The following is a 24,483-nucleotide window of genomic DNA, read 5'->3' on the forward strand; positions in this document are numbered from 1 at the left end:
CCTGCCCTGCCTGACCTGGGGCAATAATCAGAGCCACCCTTCGCCACTGATAGGTCCACTGGGGACTTGAAAACACAAGAATCCCTGAAGGACAGGATGAGGGGAGTCCTAAGACTCTTGAGAGGCTCTGTCTGTGTAGGGGTCGGGGGGCATCACCAACTGGATTGAAGAGGGAACTGGGAAAAACCCATACTAGTGCCAGGGGCTCTAATGGCTGCAGCCATACTCAGCCCTGCCATGCCTGTGGGCACCTGCCACTTGCCCAGAACACAGGCCTCCTCTGAGCAACTGAGGGGTGGCTGCTACAGCTCACCAGTCTTCTGATGGGTAGGGAGGGAAAGGAAGAGTGAAGAGCGGGTGGTATGGAGTAGCTGAGGGCAGGAGGTATGAAGATGCTTTCTAAATGCTGGAGTTCAACACCACTGCAAGGGATTGTCATTGCTCAAAGGGTCTGGGGGCTGGGCTCACAGGGTGAAAGTCTCCCCTTCGAAGGCCTTGGGAAGCAGTGGGATTTCCCACTAATTTCCCTCCTGCAAATGGAGCAAAGGGGACAACTGTAGGAGGCTCAGGCTTCCCTGACTCGGCAGGGAACTGGGTGAAGATAAAGGTTGAAAATACTCTGGGATTACAGAGGAAGCTCAGACCTTCAGTGTACAGTAAGGAAGTTCTGCCCTGCATGATGGTACCTGGGCCAGGGGATGTGTGGAAGCTGCAATCCAGCTATGAGCCCTGCTGTGGGGGTGTGTCCACCCCACCCACAGGATGGCAAAGGTGCCATCTGAGCTAGGAGTACCCCTGGCCCGTAGTGGTGAACCTTACCAAGTAGAGGTTTGGGACGGGTGCCATTTAACAGAATTGCCAAGGTGTTTTTTTTTTTGTTTGTTGTTGTTGTTGTTGTTTTTTGTTTTTGTTTTTGTTTTTGTTTTTGTTTTTTTTTTGACAGAGTCTTGCTTTGTCGCCAGGCTGGAGTGCAGTGGCACCGTCTCCAGCCTCCGCCTCCCAGGTTCAAGCGATTCTCCTGCCTCAGCCTCCCGAGTAGCTGGGATTACAGGCACGAACCACCACACCCAGCTAATTTTTGTATTTTTAGTAGAGATGGGGTTTCACCATGTTGACCAGGATGGTCTCAATCTCTTGACTTTGTGATCCACCTGCCTTGGCCTCCCAAAGTGCTGGGATTACAGGAATGAGCCACTGCACCCAGCCAGAATGTCTAAGATTTCTACCAGCACTTTGCTGTCAGCCCCACCACAGCCTATCCACACACAACCTCAGCCATCTTACGCTTGGTAGCCAAGGATTCTGGAGCCTGTGGGGAGGATCAGCTTGGCAGGGAGGGACTCTCGCAAAGATGAGGATGGACATCACAAAGCAAGACACCAAGGAGGCAAGAGGGGCAGGAAGATTCAGGAACCTTTATTGATGGTCTTCAGGGAAGGTGTCTGGGGCCATGGATCCTAGTGCTGGACTCTCCGGATGGACTGAAGCTGCCCAGTGTGGGCCTGTGTGCCGAACTCACTGTAGGTACGGAACTCTCCGCTGTGCCGGTCTCGCTCCAACACATACTGGTAGCCTCGGTAGCCTGGGTACTGGTAGGCCACCCACCTAGGCCAGTGAGGGCACAGGGCAGGGAGTAAGCTCTGCCCCCACCCCTACTCTATGTTCTCCACTAGCAGCCCCCCTTTTTGTAGCTCCCAACCCCCAGCTCCAAAATCATCGCTTCAACTTTCCCTACGTGGCTCTCTCCCTCCCCTGGCTACTGCTCCCAGTCTTCCTATCACGGTTCTCATCCTGTCTCCTGTACCGACCCTCCATTGCCTCCATCCCCTCATGTTCTCCAGCCCTTCTTCTGTGCCTATATTTTCCTCTGCCCCCCATTCTCCTAGGACCTCCTCATTTCCTCCCTCCCAGTCTGTCTCCATCCTTGCCTCCAAGTCCCCAATATCTCTCTTAGCACCCTCCCCACATCGCTTTTCTCCACCCTCTCCCTTGGTCCCCATTGCTTTCCTGCTCTTCTCTCTGCCCAGTTCTGGTTCCAGGACTCACGCTCCGGAGCTGACTTTGAGGGAACCCACATCCTTGCTGGCCCAGCCCATGGAGGGCAGGGATGGGTAGTCATCAATAAGGTCAAACTTGCAACCTTGGAAGTTGTCCCCCTCAAACAGTGTCACACGGCTGTCACTGTGGTTCTGAGGCACAGGAAGGTTGGGACAGAAAGGTCAGGGCTTCCAAAGGGTTGTTAACAGATACATCCTCAGCCTCACTTCCCTTACCCATTGCCCCACACAAGCTGCGCAGCTGTCTAGGACCCACAGGCACTCCCAGAGCTCAACCCATCAGCTCCCTGGCAGGCTGGGAAATGGATCGCTCAGAGGCTCCCCCAAACCTGGCCTCTCCCATGGCTTTGGGCTAAGGAGGTGACTGGGGAGATAGGGTTTCCAGAGACCCTTTCAGGTCAGGACTAGAGAGCACCTTGTGACATGGGCCTGTTTTGCAGGAGCAAAGCCAGAGGTCCTTAAAGAAATCTGTCCCGTTCACCAAGAAATCTGTCCCGTCCCCCTGAGGGCTTCATTGACTAAATGTGCAATCCCCTGCCCAGCCCCTCAGCACAGCCAGCCTCTCACAGATTAGTGCCCAGCTAAGGGGTACTGGATGGCAGAATCAGAACAGACATGTCAGGGCATCAATACTGATTGCATCTTGGCTCTGGCCTTCCCACTGCAGGGTTCTTCAGCCTCTTGGAACAGAGGAAGTGGGCTGGCCTGGGCTGGGTCCTCTGCTCTCCACTCCCCAGCCCTACTAGCAACCAGGTCGGCACAAATGGAAAATGAGATCCTCTCTTCTGGTGTATTTGATTCATTACCAACACCCTCACACATACAATAACACATACACAAACACACACTGAGACTGACTCTTTTCAGTGACCCTGGGCAAGCCACTTTGTCCCTTTGAGCCCCATTTCCACACCTGTGTATGGGGCTAACAGCAGCCACCCTGACCTCACAGGGCTGTGTGACGCCAGAGGCACTCACTCACACGTGTGGACTATTGGATGTGAGGGAACGCTAGACGCTCAGGAATGGGATGGCCTCAGTGCTGTCCATGGTGATGATTTCTGGATTCCAGGCCTACGCCCACAATCCCAACTTTCTTGGGGACACCCTTCTGATTCTGAGAAATAATGCTACTACCACCCATCTCAGAGTTTGTTTACATATCCCCCCTGCAGGGCTTGAACAGCCTTTCCAGGCGCCATGGTGAGGCCAGGGCCTGAAGTTAGGAGGCAGAGGAGGAGAAGTGGGCTGTGCTCACCGCGCAGAGCACTGGCCTGAAGGACAGCAGCTGGTTGCTGTTGTGGCTGCTGCTGCCACTCCAGGCGCTCCAGCGAGGATAGTCTCCCTTCTCCAGAATGAACTGCTGTCCCTGGAAGTCAGGATACTCAAAGGCCACCCAACTGTTAAAGGAGAAGAGCTGGGAGGTATCTGCCTGAGCCGCACCCCCACTGCCTCCTCCTTGCTTGCCATGATTGAAAAGACTGAGAAGCACAGTATTTTTCTCCAACCCCCAACCCTTCCCCTGACACACCCATTGTATGGCAATCCAGCCCCTCTCGAGACTAAAGGTCCCAAACCTGCTGCTCTCTGGGGTTTGAGGAGCCCAGGCTTCCCGCTCAAGGACCCCAGGTTGGGAAGGAGTTTTCCTGCCTATGAAGATCTCCCGACCAAGAGCTCCTGCCCCAAAGGTTTAGGCCTTTGCACAGGGACACATTGGAGGACCCCTCCCGAGTATCATAGCAGGAACTGGGACCTCAGTTGGGGCAGGGGTAGGGGGCGGGAGGGTGGGAAAAGCTGGACTCTAAGACCAGGGTGGGGCCAGGGAAAAGGATTGGGTTTCTTTTGTTAAGCCAAGCGCAGAGCCTTCTACTTTTGCACAGAGAAAAACTCTGGGAAGGATGTAAGTACGTTAGAAACTCCTTCACGGCGGGGTACTTCTCGCCTGTGTCTCTTTACCACAAAAATACACACTTTCCCATGATTTATCTTGGGATGGGTGGGGAATTTTGGGGAGGCTATGGGGTTTCCCAAGTTGGCAGGTCTCTCCAGGGTTCACGGGACAGGGTGCTGAGGCTCTGAGCCTGCGCCAGTGGAGCCCAGTGCCCCTCAACCTAGCCCAGCCGCGGCCAGGCAATCACTCACACGCCGTTTTCCACCTTGACCGAGCGCACCCTGTGCAGGCCTCGGCGCTCGCAGACGTTCGCACAGTCGCTCAGCAGCCGACAGCGACGGCCCTGGAAGTCCTCCTCATCCCAGAGCGTGAGGCTGGCGGGCGCTGGGCCCGTTGCGGGGGCGCTGCTCATGCTGCTGCGGACAGGAAGGGTGGAACCACGCGCTCAGCGTCTCAAGAGCCCCGTTTCGAGCCACAGCCTGCCCAGTCTGGTTAGGAGGTGAAGAACCCGGGGACTGGACCAGGCCTTAGCTTCTGGACCCAGCTGCCAGAGGCTCGCCCTCTTCTCGCTCTCCCCGCCCTTTCCTACTCCAGCAGCGGGCATTCACCGGGTGGGTGAGCGCCGCACGCGAGAGAAATGGACGGGCTGCGAGGCTGCGCGCGGCCAGGCGGGCCGGGCTTTATACCCTGGCCTTGTCCCCCTGCCCGTACCCTTTCCTTCGGGGGTGGGGGAGCTGAGTCAGCAGGCAGGCTGCGGTCGGCTCTGGTCTCCGCTGGGGAGCCGAGGCCTCTCCCGCAGCCGCCGCTGTGGCCCCAAACCCCGGGGAAGACAACAGAAAGTGCTGAGGCGCGCACCCCGCGCCCGCCGCAGCCCAGGCTGACTCGGCGCTTTCTTTCTTTCCAGCCTGAGCCAGGCAGGGCGTGCCAGGCCTCGGGGCAGAACTCACCCTCCCTGGCCCGGCCCTCGGGACGAAGGGACCTGACCTTCCCGGGGCCTCGGGCTAAGACCGCGCTGCTGACTCGCGGAGCGGAAGTTCTTCCCAGAGTCTAATCGCCAGCCTTCCTCGGCCCTAGTCCAGGCCTCTCTTTTGGGCGATGCTAGGGCGGAGGTAGAGAAGGCTCTGCCCAAAGGATTCGCTTCACGTGCTCAGTCCTCTTTTTCCTGGAGGATCGGTCCACCGCGGCCCCTTTCCTCCCAAGTGTGCGTTCCCAGATCCTGCGCCGCGTCCTCGGGGTGTCCTCGGGTCCGGGAAGGAGAGGAGGAGGTGATCAGGACCCGCCACGCGGCGGCGCCGGGCGCTGGAAACGACCGCCCGAGGGCCGCACGGTTTACTCAGAGTTTAGGCATAATAGCCACCCAGGGAGTGGCTTGCCGCGGGAGGCAGGAAGAATGTTGGGCCTCAGCTCGGCCCAACCCGTGCCGCTTCGGGTCTCCCACAAAGTTCCAGGCTCTAAGGATTCCGGCCCCCAACGTCTGCCTGAGAGTTAGCAGCTGGGGATGAAGCGCTTAGTTCAGGCGGAGCTCTCTGTTCAGGCTTTCCGGTGCGTGAACTCCATCAATTCTAAAACTGACCTGTGAGGAAGATGCTGTTGTTGTTCTGCATTTCCCAGATGTAGAAGTGGAGGCCCAGAGGGCTTTGGAATGTGGTGGAGAGGTCACAGCTAAGAAATCTTGCAGGGCCGGCGCAGTGGCTCACGCCTGTGATCCCAGCACTTTGGAAGACCCAGGTGGGAGGATCTCTTGAACCCAGGAATTTGAGACCAGCCTGGGCAACACAGTGAAACCCCGTCTCTACAAAAACAAACAAAAATTAGCCGGTCGTGTTGGCATGCGCCTGTAGTCCCAGCTACTTGGGCGCCTGAGATGGGAGAATTGCTTGAGCCCAGGAGGTGGAGGTTGCAGTGAGTGAGGCGAAATCAAGCCATTGCACTCCAGCCTGGGCGATAGAGTAAGCTGGGGAAAGGCAGCGGTGGGGGGGGGGGGGGGGGGGGCGGCATGGGTGTAGAGAAAGGGGGAGGGAGAGGAGGAAGAGGAAAAGGTTGGGAGCCACAAAAAGGTTAGGAGCCCCAAGGGGTAGCTCCAGGTAGGAAATTTTCTCACCACTTACAGTGGAATTTTCTAACCACAGCAGCTGTTAATGAGACACAAAGGCTTCTTGCAAAATTGTGAGTTTTCCTTAATGGTGGTGGGTGTGGGTGGGCATATTCCAGCAGAGGTAAGAGGGGCTAGTGAGAAGGGAGCTAATATTTTGTTGCTCCCACGAGTCACATGCTTCCCTTATGGGTCCTCAGGACAGTCCAGTGAGTTAGGTTTACCTGCACCGATATGAAAACGGAGGGTCAAAGAGGTGCAGGGCCTTGTCCAAACTCATATGGCTAGCCAGTTTCAGAGCAAGAATCGAGCTCGGACCTTTGGAAGCCAAAACCTGTGCTCCACCACTGTCCATCGGAGCTCCTGTGCCAAAAAGTGCTCACAGGCCAGCTGTAGCCACCCCAACTCCCAGAAGCCTTGCCATACCAGCCTGCCTTCTAAGCCTTCTTCCCAGTGTTCCATGCTCAGCCCATCTCAGAGCCTTTGCATTTGCTGTTTGCTACCTGGAGTGTCTTGGTCACAAGATGGTGGCAGAGCTGGCTCCTGTGTCACCTCCTTGGTGATGCTGTTCCAGGCACCCTTCTGTCCATCACATCAGCCTTTTTTCTTTGTAGCATTTATCGTGCTGTAAAGTAATCTTTTTCATCTTATGTTTATGGGTGTACCAGCATCTGCCTTACCAGAGTGTAAGCTCCATTTAAAGGGGCAGGGACTGTGTCTTGTTCTCAGTTGTTATCCTCAAACTTAGCACAGTGCTGGATGCATAGTAGGCACTCAATAAAACTTCTTGAACGAGTGAGCGAACAAGGTGGTCAGGCATGGGCAAAATGTCCACGGAAAATGGGTGTAGAGAAAATTCTCCAGTGGAAGTGGGGGGGGGGTGGCTTGCTCTCCCACCCTTGAAGTTCTGGGTTGCTGAGAGCGGGCCCTGGGGCCAAAGGCTCCCTTGGGCCTCTATTTTCCCTGGAGGAGTTACTGTTGGAGCTCGCAGTGTGTATGAAAATGGGTGCCAAGAGTACAGGGCCCTAGAACTGGGCATGGAGGTAGAGTCCGAGTGAGGAGGATATGGGTCAGAGATGGGACAATCTCAGGCAGGTTTGATTGGGGGTGAGGTCAGAACCGTGTCCTGATTCCCTACCCTAGCTGGGGTTTGAACAAATACAAACCGCAAGGAGGGAATACAAACTACAGAGTGCGCACGAGCCAGTTCTGGACCCTTGGTGTCCCAGTCTTTGCCTTCAGTGTCACCAGCCGGGGCAGCGGGGAGGGGTGAAGAATCAGATCTCTCCTTACCTCCTTCCCCCACCTCTATCCGACAATTCTGAATTCGGCCACCAGAGGGCGCGAGCAGGCCGCGCTGGCCCGAAAGCTGGCGCGGAGGGCGGGGTGGAAGGGAAGGTCCAGGTCGGCAGGGACGGCGGGCGCCGGTGGCTAGTGCGTCAGGCTGTGCGTCTGCGCTGTCCCTGACGCGGGCGTCAAGTATTGGTCAGAGGGTGTGGGGGTGTCTGTCGGAGACTGGACACTGTGCACCGACCGGGGCTAGGGGCTGGGCGTACTCCTGAGGGCCGGGCTCCACGTGTGGGTCCGACGGCGGCGGCATTCTGCAGGAGGGGTGCGTCGCGCCTTTTCCAGGGTTAGGGGAGGAGGAAAAGTGGGGAGGTCGTCCAGCCGAGATCCAGGTTAGAATTAAGAGTCCCGCTTGGAGTTGGGGAGGGGACCCCGTGTGTGAGAAGGGCCCCTTCTCCTCCTCCAGTGTGAAGCTCTGGTCTTGGCGGCAGCCAGCCTTTTCCCTTTTCTACCTCTTCCCTCCTCTCGGAAATGGTATAGAGGTACCCCCACCTTCTCACCCCTTCACCCATGGCTTTTAGTTCTAGTAACTGCGACCAGCTCTCTCAGAAACGGGTATGCCTACCAACACCACCCATAGTCACTGGCCCAGAAGACCTCTAAACATCTCAGGGTTCCCCAACACCCTCAGGCCCCTCCTGACTTTGGGCCTCACAGTCATCGCCAAAGAGAACAACCACTGAGGGGAAGGGGCTTCCAGACAGCCCTGCCTACTGTGCCAGCGGAGGACGCTGGGATCGATACCCCTTGGGTACCACGGACCCCCTCCCTGTCTCCTCCTTTCCCCACCAGGCTGGTCCAGCTCTGCCCCTCTCCCCAGCTGCCGTGCCCCCCCACCCCTAACAGCTGTTCCTGTTTGTTTTCCCAGATCAGTGGCGCCCAGAGCTTCCTGAAGGATGGGTGCCCAGGTGGCTTTGTTTGCCAGCTCAGTACAGTCACCCCTACCCCCTCCACATCCACAGGCTGGCCTTGGGGCATGGAACGGGAGTTACGTAGACAAAAAACAGCAACCCCAGTCGACACCTCACAGAGCCCTCAAAATCTCGCAGAGATCTTATCACCCTCAGACACCCCCACCCTGGCCTCATTCAGTTCTCCATCTCACACTGGGACTTCTGGGCCCCACAGGGAAATCCTCAGGCCCTCACCCCACCCCTAGCCACCGTCTCCTGCCCTCTGATTTCACCGAAACCCACATCCCATACAGACCCATAAGATCCCACAGATAATCCTTTGAGCCTGAGTCCCCTCCATGAGGCCCTCAGATCCCACCCAGACCCACATGCCATGTGGGGACACATAGATCCTGCAAGGAAGCCTCAAACCCACTCCTAAGCTCCTGCCCAGATCTCCATCCTCAGCAAAGGCCCTGAGAATCCCAAAGAAGTGGCACCTCTCTCACCTAGAGCCCCAACCCAGGAACGGCCTGACTGCTCAGTACTGCTGGGCAGCGGAGAGGGGCTGGTGGCTCATGTCCTCTCCTCCAGCCGGTTGCCTCCCAGCCCTCCCCCTTCATTTTACTGGGAAATCATCCAGGGTTTGGGTACTGAAGATGCAAATTCAGGGAAGGGTGCCTTCCCCCACCCTGCCACCATCACCAGCCCCTCCTTTCCACCCCTGCTTCTCTGGCCCCCGCCCCCACCCCCAGTCTGGAGCCCAGAACCAGCAGATGAGCACCTTCCCTGAGGCTGTGCAGGACTGGTCTCCTGGGAGACAGAGATAACGGGTACAGAGACCAGTCTAGTTTAGGCCATTTAGGAGCCCCACCCCCACAGAGTCATTGTTCTATCCCACTAGAAACAGAGCCCCTCTCCTCTGCCTCTCAGTGGGGTTAGAGAACTGGCCACCATCCAGGGAGCTAGCAGGCAGCTTTCACCGTTGCTCACACACCTGGACACAAAGCCACAGGGCTGGCACAGGGTGACAGGAGGAGGGCACAAACAGACACATGTTCAATCAGATGGAGACAGAGTCATCCACAGTTCCAGGCACATAGATGTGATGCCACAAGCTTCACATGCAAATAGTCTCGTTCTAGGATTCAATAGAAACCTCAATGTCATATTCATGTATGGGCAGACTTATTCCTCAAAGATTTAATATGATGTACTATGTGCCACGGGCTGTGCTGGGTACTGGACTCACAGGCGAATACGCCCCATCACTTTCACACGTGCACATACCCACTCCACGGTCACCCAGGGAGGCATCAGCTCAGCCACCCACCCAGGGTCATACAGACACTGAAGGGTGAAGATAGTGGGTTAAGAGGCTGTTGTGATGATTTAAATGCATGTAAAACAGAACTGGCCTGCAATGTCCACTCAATAAATGTCCGCTGCTGCTGCTGCTGTGGTTGTGGTTATAACTGGCTCTGATGCATGTACTTCCCATCACCCCTGGGGCTGGCCAAGCTGGGGTAGTGGTCAGGCTGCAAGCATGGCTCTGGGAGCCGTATCCTCCTTCTCACCCTGGTCCCTGGCAGAAGCCAGCCTAGTGCTCAGGATGGAGCACCTTCCTGCCTCACCGTATTTGAACCACTCCTTAGTTCATGACCTCAGTTTGGGAAGATTGGGAGGGTCAGAGGGCAGGGTGCCAATTTCCTTTGTTCTTGCTCAGGCCTCTGCTGTCTAGGAAAAAATGCTTGGGAACCGAGCCGAGGACCTGTCTTCTGGTGTCAGTGCTTGTCCTAGCGCCATTTGGGGCGTTTGGTCAGTCACTCCTCTCTTGAGGCCTCTGTTTTTTACCTGTAAACGAATCTGGCTGTCGTTCCTGGGGGGGCCTCCCAGCCTTGACTCCTGTGATGCCTCTGGAAGGTTCCTTCCCCTCCCTATCCAGCCTCTGCCTGCCCCACCCACCCACCCGCCTGGCCTAGCCAGAATGAGGGGGCGAGTTGCCACGGTCTCCATGGGGACTAATCTCCAAGAAGGTCAGTGAGGCTCTGGTACTGCCTTGGCCGGATGGGGATTAGCACCTGGGTATGAGTCTCCCCCCTGCCACCCAGTGCCTCCACTCCCGGGTCCCCCCACTCTCACACAGACCCTAGGCGGCCTCTAGGCCCAGAAATTCCAAGGCTAGGCCAGAATCATTGGGGCGAGTGGGGGCAGAGCAGCTGCTATAGCTGTTGGCTTGTCCATCTGTGGCCAAGAGGGAAACTGAGAGAGATGGAGTCAGATCTGTGCCCCTCACTGGCCCCCGGTGTCCAGCCACAGCCTGGGCCTTGCCCCTCCCTCACGTTCTGTCCTTTATTGGGAGGAGATGGGCTTCCAAGATAAGGGTATCACCCTCCCCCCACCTCCAAACCTGGCTCCCACCTAGAAACCACCTGTTTATCCTCTGCTGGGGCTAATTCCCACCCCAGTTTGGGGTGGGATGGGGCTGTTTCGCAGCTTCCCCCTTTCTCCATACACACAGTGCCTCCTGCCTCTGGTCCCCTGAGCCCTAACCCCATGTCTCCACATCCCCCATCCCTCTCAGTGTACATCTCTTGTTATCTTGAATTGTCTCCATGTGTCTCTCTCTGTTCCTCTTCCCTGGTTTCTCTCTGGTCGTCTCTGTCTCTGGTCTCGCTCTCACAGTCTGGGGTCTGCAGCCTCTGCGGCCCCTGGGATCTCCCCTGTGTTCTCACGCCCCTCTGTCCTTCTGTCTATGCTCTTGGTCTCTCTCTCATCCTTCTCCATTTCTCTTCTGCTGTTTCTCGGCTGCTGCACTCCAACTGCTCAGTTCCTTTTCCACTTCCCCCACTACCTGTTCCCTCCCCCACCCAGGGTGCTGACAGGGACGACAGGAAGCAGGCCCCAGCTTTGAACGGAGGGGGAGGGGGCCTGCCTCGCACACCAGCTGCTCAGTGCCCCCCTCCCCATGCAGCCCCGCACCTGCAGGCCTGCCCAGCACCGGGAGACTCCGCCCCCAGCCTGGCAGCTGAGGAGGGACCTGGATGAGAGGCCAGATCCCTGGTAATGGCCAGCAAACGCAGTCTTAGGGATGGATGGGGGGCGGGGGGCTGGGGAAATTAGGCCCCGGGGTGAAGGGGTAGTAATTCTCAGTCACCAGGAAAGATCCCAGCCCAATGGGTGGCAGCCTCCTTCTCACCACCCTCCCCTCAAGGCCGTGTGTGTGTGTGTGTGTGTGTGTGTGTGTGTGTGTGTGTGTGTGTGTTTGGGAGGGGGTCGTTCCAGGCGGAGACCTCTTTGTTGTGCAGACCCAGGATGTGGAATCCTGGCCCCTGCCATGGTTGGGGAGGGAAGAGGAAGCCCTGGAAGACACAGGGAAGGTGCGCTGGGACCATGCCAGGCCCCTGACAGGCAAATCTTCCAATGCCAGGCAAAGAGCAAAGGGCTGGCCCAGGACAGAGCCAGGTCAAGGGGGCCAGAAGAGGGCTGCACACACCCTAGCCCAGGACCCAAGGACCTTCCCCCGCCCCTGGGGCTGCTCCATGAAGAGCCCTCCTGTAGTCCACCCTCTCCTCAGACCTGCCAGGGATCTGTCCAACACCATCTCGCCCCCTCCCCCTCCTCTCTCTGTGCCACGGTCTCAGGCTCAGCAGATCCTTTGGGGCCTCTGGGTAGTTGGGTGACATAGGGGCACTAGAGCCGGTGGTGGTGGAGGGGACAAGCCAGCACCTCTAGGAACATGCAATTTGGAGGGACTTCTGACCCATCTCCCAGGGCTGCCTCTGCCTGAGCTGAGGGCTGCCTACCTACCCCACCCCAGCTGATGGAAGCGAGGACGTGGGATTCTGAGGTTTGAGGAAGGTGGTGAACGGCTGTGCCTGGGGGCTTGTCCTTTTCAGTCAGTCTGACTGTCACAGACGTGGTTAGACTGAAAGAGGGACCAAGGAGGTGTCAGGGAGTGACATCTCAGGATGTCAGCAGCACCAAAGAGATCCTAGGAGTGGATTTGAGGTTCCATGAAGGCCCTCAGCTTCCCCCGCCCAGATTTTCCACGCATCAGCCTTGGCTCCAACTCCGTGAGGGCCTCCATCTTCCCCAGCATGGCCAGGAGCCCAAGAACTTGGACAGGAGGCTGGGGAAGCCCTAGCCCTTGCGGGAGGCCAGACCAATCGTTCACTGAGCAAATGGGAAAACCAAGAGGCCGGGAAATGACTTGCCCAAGGCCACAGAAGTCGCGGGGACAGAGGCGGACTAGAATCCGGGTTTCCACCTCCAGAAGGGTTTCTGTTCTGGGCCACGGCCCCCTTCGCCACCCGCTGGAGCCGGCTCAGCCCGTATTACGACGCAGAATGGAGCCTGGCAGCCCAGAAGCTGCGGGCAGGGCAAGGCAGGGCGGGTGGGGCCGGATGGGAGCCGGATCTCCACTTGAGCGGCGCACAGCCTCTCCCACCCGTATGGTGGCGATGGCGGTGGCGGTGGCGGCGGCAGGTGCCTGCGTGGCGATCAGGCCGGGCCCCCGGGCTGGTGCTGAGAGGCCGCCCCTGCCTCACGCGAGCCGAACGAACAAAACGCTCAGGTCCGGTTTGTGCGAGGGGCTCGTCGCGGGGCGGGAGCGGAGGGCCCGGGGCCTGGCGGTCGCCCTCGGTGATCTCCTGGTCCTGGTCTTCCGCGAGCGCAGTGCTGCACAGCGCCCCGCTAGCCTCCGCCCTCACCTGAGCGCATCTGCGGCTGACACGTCGGCGGCCGCGGCGGCCACCGCAGGTGCGCACCTGGCCCGCCCCTCCCCTCCCAGCCATCCTCCGCTTGGCTTTCCTGGCCCCTCTGCCTGGCCCAGCCTAGCTTGGCTTCGTCCCCAGCCCACGCCTTGGAGCTTGTCCCGGAGCCCGGGCTCAGTATGCTCTTATACTGCCTGTTCAGTCCCCGCCCCCAGACACACACACTCACACCTGTCCAGGCGCCCGTTTGCTCGGGGCAAATATTGACTCATGGAGGCGGAGCCCCCCCGTCCCTCCCCCGCTCCGGCTCTGAGACCGGAGCTTCTCCGAGGCCTTGGTGGCGGGGGCGGAGGGGAGGGTGCTGGGGACCTGGGCGCCTCTGGAACAACACCAGATGTCACTTTTCCACCCACCTGCCTCTGGGAGGGAGGAGCCGAGAAGCAGAGGACAGAAGCTCCCAGGCGGGGGTTAGGAGGAACCGAGAGTTGGGTATCCATCCTCGTCTGAGGACTGATTCACAGTGGGAGTCGCTTAGCAGGGTCTGTGGCCCGAAATCCAGTGGTGGCCTCGACCCGCCCCAGCCTAATTCCTGGCCCTCCGCGGCGTGCCTCTGTTCTCCTTCCTCCCCAGCCTCTTGGGCTCTTGGAGCTCGCCAAATGCTAAGGGGTTGGCCCTGGGGGTGCCGAGTCTCAGAGCAGGCGCGGCGCGGAAACGCGAGGGGTGGCCCTGCCCCGTGGACACCTGCTTCGCTGGCCAGGCCTGGCACTCAGTTACTGTGCACCAAGCTACGCTGGGGCAAAGGCCAGCCAGGCCCCGCCCGGAGCGCCCTCCACTGGCCAGACCCGGTCCAGCGGCCGGCAGCTAGCGGCAAGGTCTCAGTCCAGCTGCAGTGCGGGCGGTGAGTGCAACCTCCCGGGCCCTAAGTTCCCGCCGCACCTCTGCAGTCAACCCAGGCTGCTCCCTGCCATCCTTCCCTCTCAGAGCGTGCGCGCACGTTTCCCCCTCGTCGGGGAAATAAAGTCAAGGTAGATATAGAAAAAAGACTAGATGCTTTTACTGGCGGGGTGGCGGAGAGGGGGCCAGGCATGACCTAAGGCGGCATGTCGGAGAGGCTGGGCGCGGGCATCTACAGAAGGTCGGTAGGAAGTGGCATCACCGGGTGGAGTACCTCTGCTTGCTGCGTCGGCAGCAGCGTGTCCGGGGTCAGAATCCTGGAAGACAAAAAGTCCCAAGTAGGGGTGGGGACAAGGCTTAGGGAAGAGCCTGCCTGCCCCCCTCGCCCCTCCGGCGCGGTCTGCACGGCCGCTGGCCCCGGCGCCCCTACCTGGGCACACAGAGCGGTGGCAGGGCGATGACGCGTGGCCGCGAGGTGAGCACCACCTCCCCGCGGCTCGCTTCCACCAGGATGTTCTGGATCATGTTCTCCAGCAGCGCCTCCTGCAGGTTGGTGAAGGCCGGGAGCCTGCGACGGGGCGGGGGCTAGCATGAGCGTGGCCGCAGTGACCGCGCGCCTCCTCGCTCGCCTGTCCGTGCGGTACAGTGTGCCGCGAGCTCTACAGAGATTGCCATTCGACTCCCTTCATCCACTACAGTATGGGCCATCCTTGTTTCAATGTTACAGACGTTCCAAGTGTGGCTAAAAGATTCCAAGTTGCCAAGTATGCTGCTGGTTTAAGGGGTGGGATTCAAACCCAGGCAATGTAGTAGGCATCTCAGGGTCAAGTTTGGAGAAAGGTAGGGAAGTGATGAGAGGGCGCAGAAGGGACTGGGTGGGGCCTAGGGAATCCCTACAAGGACATAAATCATCTGTAGGGCAGCCCCAGTGGGAAGTCCCACCTGCAAGACAGGTGGTCCTTTTCTGGCTCTAGAAGCCCATTTACAAGACTTTGCAGACTATAACAATTCTCCTGGTAGTCATGCCTTGGTAAATGTCAACAACCAGTTCTCAGAGAAAAAAGAATGAAGTTCAGTGTTGGTGCTCAGCTGATACTCCCGCAGAGGCCTTAAGCTACCAACATGACCTCACTAAGCACTGAGTGAGGATGAAATGTGCATACAGGCAGCGACTGTCCTTGGCATCCCATTGCCTCCTAGGAGCCTTCTGCACTTCGACTCCTCCCATCCTCACTGGGGCCTGGCTGCTCACCTTCTGATGGCCTCCTTCTCGTCCTGTTCTTGCTCCTCCTTCACCATGACTTTCAGCTGCTGTTGCCACTGCCATCGAATGGACTCCTGGGACTCAGGCTGTGGTGTGGGCCTCATCCCTGCCCAGCTCACTTTCTCTTCCTTCTCATCCCTCTCCTCCTCCTTCTCTATCTCTTCCTTGCCCAACTCCTCCTCCTCTTCTGTCTCCTCTTCTTCCTCCTCTTCCTCCTCCAACTCCTCTTCTTCCTCTTCACCCTTCTCCTCCTCCTCCCCTTCTTCTTTCTTCCCCAACCCTGGATCGTGCTCTGGTCTGTCTTCCTTCGGCTGCTTGCCCTTCCCATCCTCCCAGCTGCTGGAGGGTAGAGGCAGGATTGGCATTAAGTACAGGCTGTTTTTCTGGTCCCTGAACTTAGCTGACGGCTCATTCCAGAACTGGCAGAAGTACGGCACCTGCTCCACCAGGCTTTGGTCCACAGCCTCATGGAAGTTCTTGTCTTCCAGCAGGCCCCTAGGTGGCAAGGAGAAGGACAAGGCCCTTGCTAAGGGGCCCTGAAGCCCCTGGGGAGGCCTGGCTTAAGAGCTAGGTGCTAGGTGGGAAAGGGGCTGCTAGGTGGGGAGAGGGGAGCCCTCGGTCAGTTGTTCCTCCTGTCCCTTCTTTCAAGGAAGACATCTTTGAGCCTCATGAACTTTTAGAAGCAAGCATAGTATGGTGGAGGCAGGGCAGGTCAGATTCACACACATACTGGGCAGGAACCCTGGGGAGACAGTGAACTGGCTCCAGACTCATCTGCCAACCCTGGAAAGGGGCAGAACTCAGGACACAGACCTGAGAATCCCTCCAGCCAGCTCCATCAGAGCCCCACTGTCCTGAGGTGGGTGGGTCGGGGGGACAGTGGCAGGATCTTGCAAAGAAGTTCTGTTTCTTTTTTTTTTTTTTTTTTTTTTTTTTGAGACGGAGTCTCACGCTGTTGCCCAGGCTGGAGTGCAGTGGCGCGATCTCGGCTCACTGCAAGCTCCGCCTCCCGGGTTCCCGCCATTCTCCTGCCTCAGCCTCCTGAGTAGCTGGGACTACAGGCGCCCGCCACCGCGCCCGGCTAATTTTTTGTATTTTTAGTAGAGACGGGGTTTCACTGTGGTCTCGATCTCCTGACCTTGTGATCCGCCCGCCTCGGCCTCCCAAAGTGCTGGGATTACAGGCTTGAGCCACCGCGCCTGGCCGAAGTTCTGTTTCTTTTTTTCTTCTCTCTCTCTTTCATTTTTTCTCTTTCTCTTTCTCTCCTCTCTTTCTCTCTTTCTTTCTCTCTCTCTTTTCTTTCTCTCTCTCTTTCTTTCTTTCTTTCTTTGTTTTTCTTTTCTTTTTTTGAGACAAGGTCTTGCTGTCTCCCAGGCTGGAGTAGAGTGGTGTGATCATGGCTCACTGCAGCCTCAACATCCCAGTTAATCAAGCTAATTAATGGTCTCAAGCTATCCTTGCACCTCAGCCTCCCAAGTAGCTGGGACTACAGGCATGCACCACCATGTCCAGCTAATTTTTGTATTTTTTGTAGAGATGGGGTCTTGCTATGTTGCCCAGGCTGGTCTCAAACTCTTGGGCTCAAGCCATCCTCCCACTTCTGCCTCCCAAAGTGTTGGAATTACAGGCAAGAACCTCCGTGCCCCACCAAGTTCTATTTCTCAAGAAAGGAAGAGTGCTGGAATGTAAGGGGCTCTGGCTGAATGAGCTGAAGGGATGAGAAAGTGGCAGTGAGGGCCCAGGGTGTAAGCTGGTACCTGATGATGGTGGTGAGAATGTCAACCAGGAGCTGCTTCTTCTGCTTGGAGACAGGGCCCCACTTGTTAGGGGATTTTCCCTCGGAAGTCTCTGACTCTTCCCTGGGGGCCTTCCTCTTTGGCAGCTCCCTGTGGCAGCCATGACATTCTGAGTGGCCTGGGCAAGCCACCATGCTGGGGTTGGGGGCACAAGCTGTGGTGGTAGCTGCCCAGTGATGAGGACACAGATGAGTTTGAGGCACTCCCAGCCTTAATCCAAATGTAGTGCTACTGGGCTCAGAGAACCAAGCTCAAACCCTCAGAGTAGCACAGGAGCTAGAGAGACTCCCAGTTGGAAAAAGAAGGAACAAAGAGGGGCAGGGGGTGCCTAGGTGTGTTCTCCAGGGGGGCTCTGGCTGTTTCGTCCCCCTTTCAAAAGGGCCTAAGTGGTAATGGGGCATCCTGGGCCCAGAGGCACTCAGTGAGTCCCACTGCCACTGCCCATGCTCCACCCCTCACCATGGGTTGGGTCTGGGCAGCCCCTGCTCTGGAGTGGAAGAGGAGACAGAGAGAAGAGGAAGGTGACTGCTGCCTTTCCATGAGCTTACCGGTGCAAAAAGTGGCAGGGAAACTCTGAGAAGAAGTTAGCCAGAAAATAGTCGGTGGCATGGGCTCGGGCGGTAAGGCCCAGGCAGAGCATGCCTGGAGAGGGTGGCTGGGGGCAGGGCCAGGACATCTCCTCCTTTGGGGTCTGCAGTTTCCAGCTGGCGGGCCGGCTGACAGACTGCTGGTTCTTGATGGGAGGCAGCGTCTTTGGGAAGGGAGGGACATGGATGACAAGGTTTTGGGCACTGTACCCACATCACCAATGGGGTCCTTGACCTAGTTCCCCATCACATAAGCGTGTGGCCCCACTCATTGGCACTTTCATCCCTCCTTTCTGGGAGGCTGGTCCAGGGGTCGGAGGTCTCTCTGGGAGAAAGCAAGGACCCTCCCAAGTTGTTCCGAGAAGATGGGCCTGGGGCTCGCTGCCTCACCTTGTACTTCCTCACAGGTTCACAGGCTGTGCAGCATGTTCTCTTCTGTGGAAGAAGAGAGATCCTTGCTTAAGATGCAAGAGGCCCAGCCGGAGGCAGTGCCTCATGCCTGTAATTCCAGCACTTTGGGAGGCCAAGGCGGTCGGATCACCTGAGGTCCGAAGTTCCAGACCCGCCTGGCCAACATGGAGAAAGCCCGTCTCTACTAAAAATACAAAAATTAGCCAGATGCAGTGGCACGTGCCCGTAGTCTCAGCTACTCAGGAGGCTGAGGCTGGAGAATCGCTTGAACCTGGGAGGCGGAGGCTGCAGTGAGCCAAGATGGCGCCACTGCACTCCAGCCTGGGCAACACAACGAGACTCTGTCTCAGAAAAAAAAAAAAAAAAAAAAGAAGATGTGAGAGGCCTAAAGAGACTCCCCCACTTTGATCCTCTCGCTGCCCTCTTGGTCCTGCCCAATTCCCTGTCACATTTTCCTCTAGAACCTTCCCTAGAGAAGTGCTGCCTGTAGACCAGGAAATTCCGGTTTCCTGAGTGAAGTGAATGCCATCAAATGTAGGTGGGCAGCTCCAAGGGTGCTTGCCCTGGTGCCCTGGAGCTCTGTGGTTCGGTGAGATGAGAAATCAGTCTCCCTCATTAAGATTTAATTCAGAAATTCTTTCTCTCATGCCCCCAAGGAGAGTTGTTTTTTTCTTTTTGTTTTTTTTTTTTTTAAAGACAGGGTCTCACTCTGTCACCCAGGTTGGAGTTCAGTGGCCCCATCATAGCTCACTGCAACCTCGAACTCCTGCATTCAAGAGATTCTCCCAACTCAGCCTCCCAAGTAGCTGGGACTACAGGTGTGAGCCACCACACCAGCTAATTTTTAAAAATGTATTTCTGTAGATGCAGGGTCTCACTATGTTGTCCAAGGCTGGTCTTGATCTCCTAGGCTCAAGCAATCCTCATGCCTTGGCCACCCAAAGCACTAGGATTACAGGTATGAGCCACGGCGCCTGGCCTTAGGAAGTAATTTGTATCCACAGTGGGGCCACAGCTTCAGAGGGGAGCAGTGACTCCCTGTGGGTTCAATGTGGCAGACACCAAGGTGACCGAGGAGCAAGAATACCAGAGGTCATTCTTGAAAGAGGTCATTCTTGAAAGAGGTCATTCAAGAAAGGCTGTGAAATTAGGGGAGGAACCAAGACAAAGTGCTGTCTCGTGTTTATTGTCGGACCCTCCCCCTCCCAAAATACATACTAATAGCTCCCATTCAGTGAGCACTTCCTGGGTGCCAGGCACTGTTCTAGGCACTTTACTGGTATTAACTTATTTAATCCTCACAACAATGTTACAAACCAGATATCTCACTCACATTAAAAAATATTTTTAGACTTTTATCTTTTTTTTTTGAGACAGAGTCTCACTCTGTCTCCCAGGCTGGAGTGCAGTGGTATGATCTCTGCTCACTGCAACCTCCGCCTCCCGGATTCAAGCGATTCTTGTGCCTCAGCCTCCCAAACAGCTGGGATTACAGGAAACTGCCACCACTGCCAGCTAATTTTTGTATTTTTAGTAGAGACAGGGTTTCACCATGTTGGTCAGGCTGGTCTCGAACTCCTGACCTCAAGTGATCTACCTGCTTTGGCCTCCCAAAGTGCTGGGATTACAGGTGTGAGCCACCATGTCCAGCCTAGGCTTTTATCTTCAACCTTTTTAATATGGAAAATTTCAAATGTATACAAAAGTGGAGGGGATGCTACAAAGAACTCTCCATTGCCCATTGCCCAGCTTCAACAACTAGCACCTCATAGCCACTCTGGTCCAAGCTGTGCCCCACCTCTGGATTATATTGAAGCAAATCCCAGATGTAATAGTACCCACCCCTACTTCTTACAGCTGAAGGTACTGAGACATTACATAGGTTGGCTGAGATCACAAAGCTAGAAATCATTAACTCCAGGAATGAAACCTGGGCAATCTGTTTCCAGAGCCTGCCCTTGAAGCCACAGTGTCTTCCATCAGAAGGTGAACTCTAGGCTGGACACAGTGGCTCATGCCTGTAATCTCAGCACTTTGGGAGGCCGAGGTGATCAGATCACCTAAGGTCAGGAGTTCGAGACCAGCCTGGCCAACATGGTGAAACCCCATCTCTATTAAAAATACAAAAATTAGTTTCTAGTGGTGGGCGCCTGTAGTCCCAGCTACTCGGGAGGCTGAGGCAGGAAAATTGCTTGAACCTGGGAGATGGAGGTTGCAGTGAGCCACTGCACTCTAGCCTGGGTGACAGAGTGAGACTCTGTCTCAAAAGAAAAAAAAGAAGAAGGTGAGCTCTGCTTGTCTCCCCTGAATCCCCAGCGTGCAGCACACAGTAGCCACTCATTAAATGCTGGCTACATGAGGCAGGGAATGGACAGCCAGCCTACTCTATCCAGAGAGCCTCTCCGGATGGCTGTGGAGATGCTAAGCTGAGTCTAGTGAATGGAATCTAATCTCTTAGGGAAGGCTGGCTGGTTTGGCCTGGAAGGCCACCTTGGCCCACTACCTCTGCCCCCTCTGGTAAGGCCAGTCAGAAAGATCTGGGTGTTTGAGATCTACTCAGCCCTTCTCACCTTCACTTTCCTGTCGGTGATGGTAAACTCCACTTCCTGCCGCACCTTCTCATCCTTCCACTCCTGCAGCTCCTCGTGATACTGCCTCATGAGCTGCTGTGGGTACAGCTATGGCCCAGGACAGAGAAAGAGAAGGCCAAGGTCTGGAGCTTGCCCTGGGCCTTTGCTGTAGGCCCTCTCCCTTCCAAGGGCTGACTTCCGCCTTTTGCTGGGGTCTGGGGATCTCACAGTCCATCTCACCCCACCCCAGCATTGGAAGCCATGCCTCCATCCCACCTTACCCCTGGGGCTGGTTCCTACCTTGCAAATCAGGTCTACACTGTAGAAGCTGGCATGCACAGAGGCCCTCAAGGTCACCACAAATGGGACCGTCTCTTCAGGAGCCACCACCCCTATCATGGGACTCACGGACACCTGTTGATTTGGGGAAGGAGTCTCTGGAGATTCACAGGGTTGCAATTGGATAGGATGGCATGGAATAGGATGGGATGAGATGGGACAGGGTAAGACGAGATGGGACAAGATGGGATGGGATGGGATGGGACAAGATGGAATGGGATGGGATGAGATGGAGTTGGGTGGGATGGAGTGGGATGGGATGGGGTGGGATGGGATGGGATGGGATGAGGTGGGATGTACTAGGATGGAGTGGGGTGGGATGGGTTGGGATGGGATGGGATGGTGTGGTGTGAGATGAGGTGGGATGGAGTGGGGTGGGGTGGGATGGAGTGGGGTGGGATAGGATGGGATGGGATGGTGTGGGGTGGGATGAGGTGGGATGGATTGGGGTGGGATGAGGTGGGATGGAGTAGAGTGGGGTGGGGTGGGATGGAGTGGGATGGAGTGGAGTGGGATGGGATGGGATGGGATGGAGTGGGGTGGGATGAGGTGGGATGGAGTGGGGTGGGATGAGGTGGGATGGAGTGGGGTGGGATGGGATGGGATGGGATGGAGTGGGGTGGGATGGGATGGGGTTGTATGGGATGGGGTCAGGTGGGGTTGCATGTGTCCAGAGTTCTGATGGAGGTTCAAGGGCTCAGGGGACTCTCACCTCCCCAAAATCTAGAGGACTTGGCTGCCAGGAGAAGGCAATTTCCTCGTTCTTGGAGATGTTGTTGAGGAAGAGCAGGCGGCTGCACTTGCTCTGCACAGGGATGTTTCCCAGGGAAATATGGGACTGGGACAGGAAGACATTCTGTGGGTGGAGAGTAGAGGTAAAGAAATAAGAACTGGCCAGGTGCGGTGGCTCATGCCTGTAAGCCCAGCACTTTAGGAGGCCAAGGCGGGCAGATCACGAGGTCAGAAAATCAAGACCACTGGGCCTGGCCCTCTTGACACTGTTCAACACCCCCACTCCTGTGCCATCTTTTAACATCCTCATCCCAGATAAGAGGGTGGGATGCAGGGCCCTGTGGCAGGTGGAGCGGCTTGAGCAGAAACACCTGTGGGCACTAGGTGGCAGGGTAGGCCTCTCATGGAGCCGGTGCCACCTCCTGAATCTGGAGGAGGGTGAGTTCCAAGGCCTCATCTCAGACTCTGTCCTTCCTCAACTACATCTCATGTCCCTCCCAGCCTCCCCATTGTTCTGTCCTGGCCATCCTGGGCTCTGAGGCTCTTCCCCAAGGCCTCAGGCCTTCCCAGTTCCCCTTTCCCCACCTGTCCAGGCACCACCAGCCTAGAGTGTATGGAACTGTTGTCCCACGAGGAGATGTTGTGGAATGGGGCTGTGTCCCCCATCATATGGGGGTCGTAGCCCACTCCCTGGAAGTGGATGAGGGCCGAGTTCCATCCCAGGATGTGTATGGGCACGTCCACCTGGGGAGTTAGGAGGGTTGGAGTAGGGACTGGTCAGAGGGAGGCCTGCTGAGGAAGCCAGCACCACCCCACCTCCCACATCATCCAGGCTGCTGCTCACCATGTAGGTCTTGGCCTCGATAGGTGAGAAGATCCACAAGACCCGTGCAGTGGTACCTGGCTGGATCTCCCCTTTGGGGTTGAGGCAGCAGAAGATGGGGTGATCGAAATTTTTTTCCTGAACCTGTGACAGGACATCGGTCTGGACCTCATATGTCACAGGCACTGAGCTACCATTATACAGCTCATAAATCTGCAGGGGGCAGGAATAGGAAAATTGCCACATCAGTTCAGGACTGCAAACCAGAAAGCCTGTGCCCACTGTGGGAGCACAGGCTGATCTCCATGATGTCACCCTTTGAGTCTGTGAGCTCCTCTAAAGATCTCTGATTTCTCATGTGGCTTGATTACCCAAGAAGTATTTAACTGTATGTTCAGCTGGTGACATTTTAGGATAATCTGTAATCTTATTTGTAAAGGAGCAGCTTATTTTATTTGTCTTCAATTTAACTTCATCAAGTTTTTTTTGTTTGTTTGTTTTTGTTTTTGTTTTTGTTTTTTTTGAGACAAGGTCTCACTTTGTCACCCAGGCTGGAATGCAGTGGCATAATCATGGCTCACTGCTGCCTCGACCTCCTGGGCTCAAGCAATCTTTCTACCTCAGCCTGCCAAGTAGTTAGGACCACAGGCGTGCACCACCACACACAGCTGCTTCAAAAAAATATATTTTTTTTAGAGATGGGGTCTCACTATGTTGGTTAGGCTGGTCTTGAACTCGTGGCCTCAAGCAATCCTCCCACCTCTGCCTCCCACACTGCTGGGATTACAGGATGAGCCACTGCGCCTGGCCGAGGGAGTTCTGCTTAAAGGCAAGTAAGGGGGCGGAAAGGTCTGAAGGACCAAAGACCAACTCCAAAGGTTGAGAATCATAGAATGTCCTAGAAGAAACCAGATATCTTCTGGTCCAATCCTTCCTTTTAGAGATGAGAAAATTGAAGCCAGAGAGAATAGAGTCCATCTGGATTCAGTCCTGGCCCCTTTTCCCCTTTCTGAGCACTCACTCCTGAACGTGCTGACTCTATTTCTGTAGCCTGGACCACCCTTTGAGCTCCAGACCTGGTACTATGGGTTGAATGCTTGTGTCCCCACAAAATCCATATGTTGAAACCTAATCCTCCATAGAGTAGTATTAAGAGATGATCAGGAGATGATTCAGCCACAGGGGCAGAGCCCTCATGAGTGGAATTAGTGCCCTTATAAAAGAGGCCTGTGGAAGCTCGTTTGCCCCCTCCACCATGTGAGGACACAGCAAGAAGCCACCGAACCAGGAAGTGGGCCCCCACCAGACACTAGATCTGCCCATGCCTTGATCTTGGGCTTCCCAGCCTTTTTAATTACGATAAATTATAATAAATTAAATTACAATAAATTATAATAAATTTTCTGGTCTTTATAAGCCACCCAATCTATGGTAACTTGTTTTAGCAGCCAGAATGGACTAAGACACTTGGTGTCCACCTTCTACCTGACAAGCCCTCTTGGTTGTCTCATTAGCATCTCAAACTTGGCCAGAACCAAACTCTTCATTCTAAAGCCTATTCCTGCTCCCAGTTTATCTCCTTTTAGCAAATGGCACTACATATTCCCAGTAGCTCAAACCAGCTTCACTGTCACAGCTCCTGCTGGGAAGCCAGAGGGTTAGTGGGTGTCCACAGAAGTGAACAGAGTTGGGGATAGGAAACTCCCCTCTAGATCCAGGAAGCCCATTCCTTGGCCTCTAGGCTGAATGGCTGGAGGCCCCTGCTCAGAAACACTTGGGCTTCTAAATGATTAGAAATTGCACAGCTGTGAAATGTTTGGGAAAATATTATGTCCACCTCTTGGAGATGACCAATGTACATTTCCAGAGCAAGGAAACTGTATTGCCGTCAATCAGTAAAGAAAGAAAGGTCTAAACGTTCCCAAGTTCTTCACATTCCAGAAGGACATCCTTTTTGGAGCAATGATTTTCACGCTATGGCTAAGCCCTACTGGTGAGCACATCTAAATCAATGTTGTGGGTCATGTCCAGCATTTTAAAAACTGGACAGAATAGAATAAAAAAGAAAATAT

The 24,483-nt window shown here is 55.9% G+C and overlaps 2 protein-coding genes across 6 annotated transcripts in view; both read right to left on the reverse strand.

Annotated features, from left to right (window-relative positions):
* Positions 1 to 1,395: 1,395 nt before the first annotated feature.
* Positions 1,396 to 5,283, reverse strand: CRYBA2 (crystallin beta A2). 4 transcript variants are annotated; one of them, XM_045367745.2, is made up of 5 exons: positions 4,896 to 5,283; positions 4,200 to 4,364; positions 3,316 to 3,457; positions 2,047 to 2,189; positions 1,396 to 1,605 (listed from the first exon to the last, which is right to left on the reverse strand). In XM_045367745.2, exons 2-5 carry the CDS (start codon positions 4,358 to 4,360, stop codon positions 1,458 to 1,460), a joined length of 594 nt encoding a protein of 197 aa, XP_045223680.2. In that variant the 5' UTR covers positions 4,361 to 4,364; positions 4,896 to 5,283; the 3' UTR covers positions 1,396 to 1,457. The 4 variants fall into 4 exon arrangements, with proteins under 4 accessions (XP_045223680.2, XP_065382184.1, XP_045223676.2 ...); XM_065526112.2 differs by lacking the exon at positions 4,896 to 5,283 and adding an exon at positions 4,660 to 4,832; XM_045367741.2 differs by lacking the exon at positions 4,896 to 5,283 and adding an exon at positions 4,557 to 4,604.
* An 8,746-nt stretch (positions 5,284 to 14,029) lies between these two features.
* The window catches only part of CFAP65 (cilia and flagella associated protein 65), a 38,115-nt gene continuing 27,661 nt past the window's right edge, over positions 14,030 to 24,483 (reverse strand). For both annotated transcript variants that reach the window (XM_015432812.4, XM_074010175.1), the window contains 11 exons: positions 22,433 to 22,624; positions 22,174 to 22,332; positions 21,569 to 21,712; positions 20,818 to 20,931; positions 20,518 to 20,625; positions 17,927 to 17,971; positions 17,498 to 17,700; positions 16,911 to 17,039; positions 15,142 to 15,648; positions 14,320 to 14,457; positions 14,030 to 14,206 (listed from right to left, as the gene is read on the reverse strand). In XM_015432812.4, the coding sequence (XP_015288298.3) occupies positions 14,122 to 14,206; positions 14,320 to 14,457; positions 15,142 to 15,648; positions 16,911 to 17,039; positions 17,498 to 17,700; positions 17,927 to 17,971; positions 20,518 to 20,625; positions 20,818 to 20,931; positions 21,569 to 21,712; positions 22,174 to 22,332; positions 22,433 to 22,624 (1,824 nt within the window). In that variant the 3' untranslated portion in view covers positions 14,030 to 14,121. The remainder of the gene's footprint in view (positions 14,207 to 14,319; positions 14,458 to 15,141; positions 15,649 to 16,910; positions 17,040 to 17,497; positions 17,701 to 17,926; positions 17,972 to 20,517; positions 20,626 to 20,817; positions 20,932 to 21,568; positions 21,713 to 22,173; positions 22,333 to 22,432; positions 22,625 to 24,483) is intronic.

The sequence above is a fragment of the Macaca fascicularis genome, chromosome 12 (assembly GCF_037993035.2).
Source record: "Macaca fascicularis isolate 582-1 chromosome 12, T2T-MFA8v1.1".
In the NCBI taxonomy this organism is placed as follows: domain Eukaryota; kingdom Metazoa; phylum Chordata; class Mammalia; order Primates; family Cercopithecidae; genus Macaca; species Macaca fascicularis.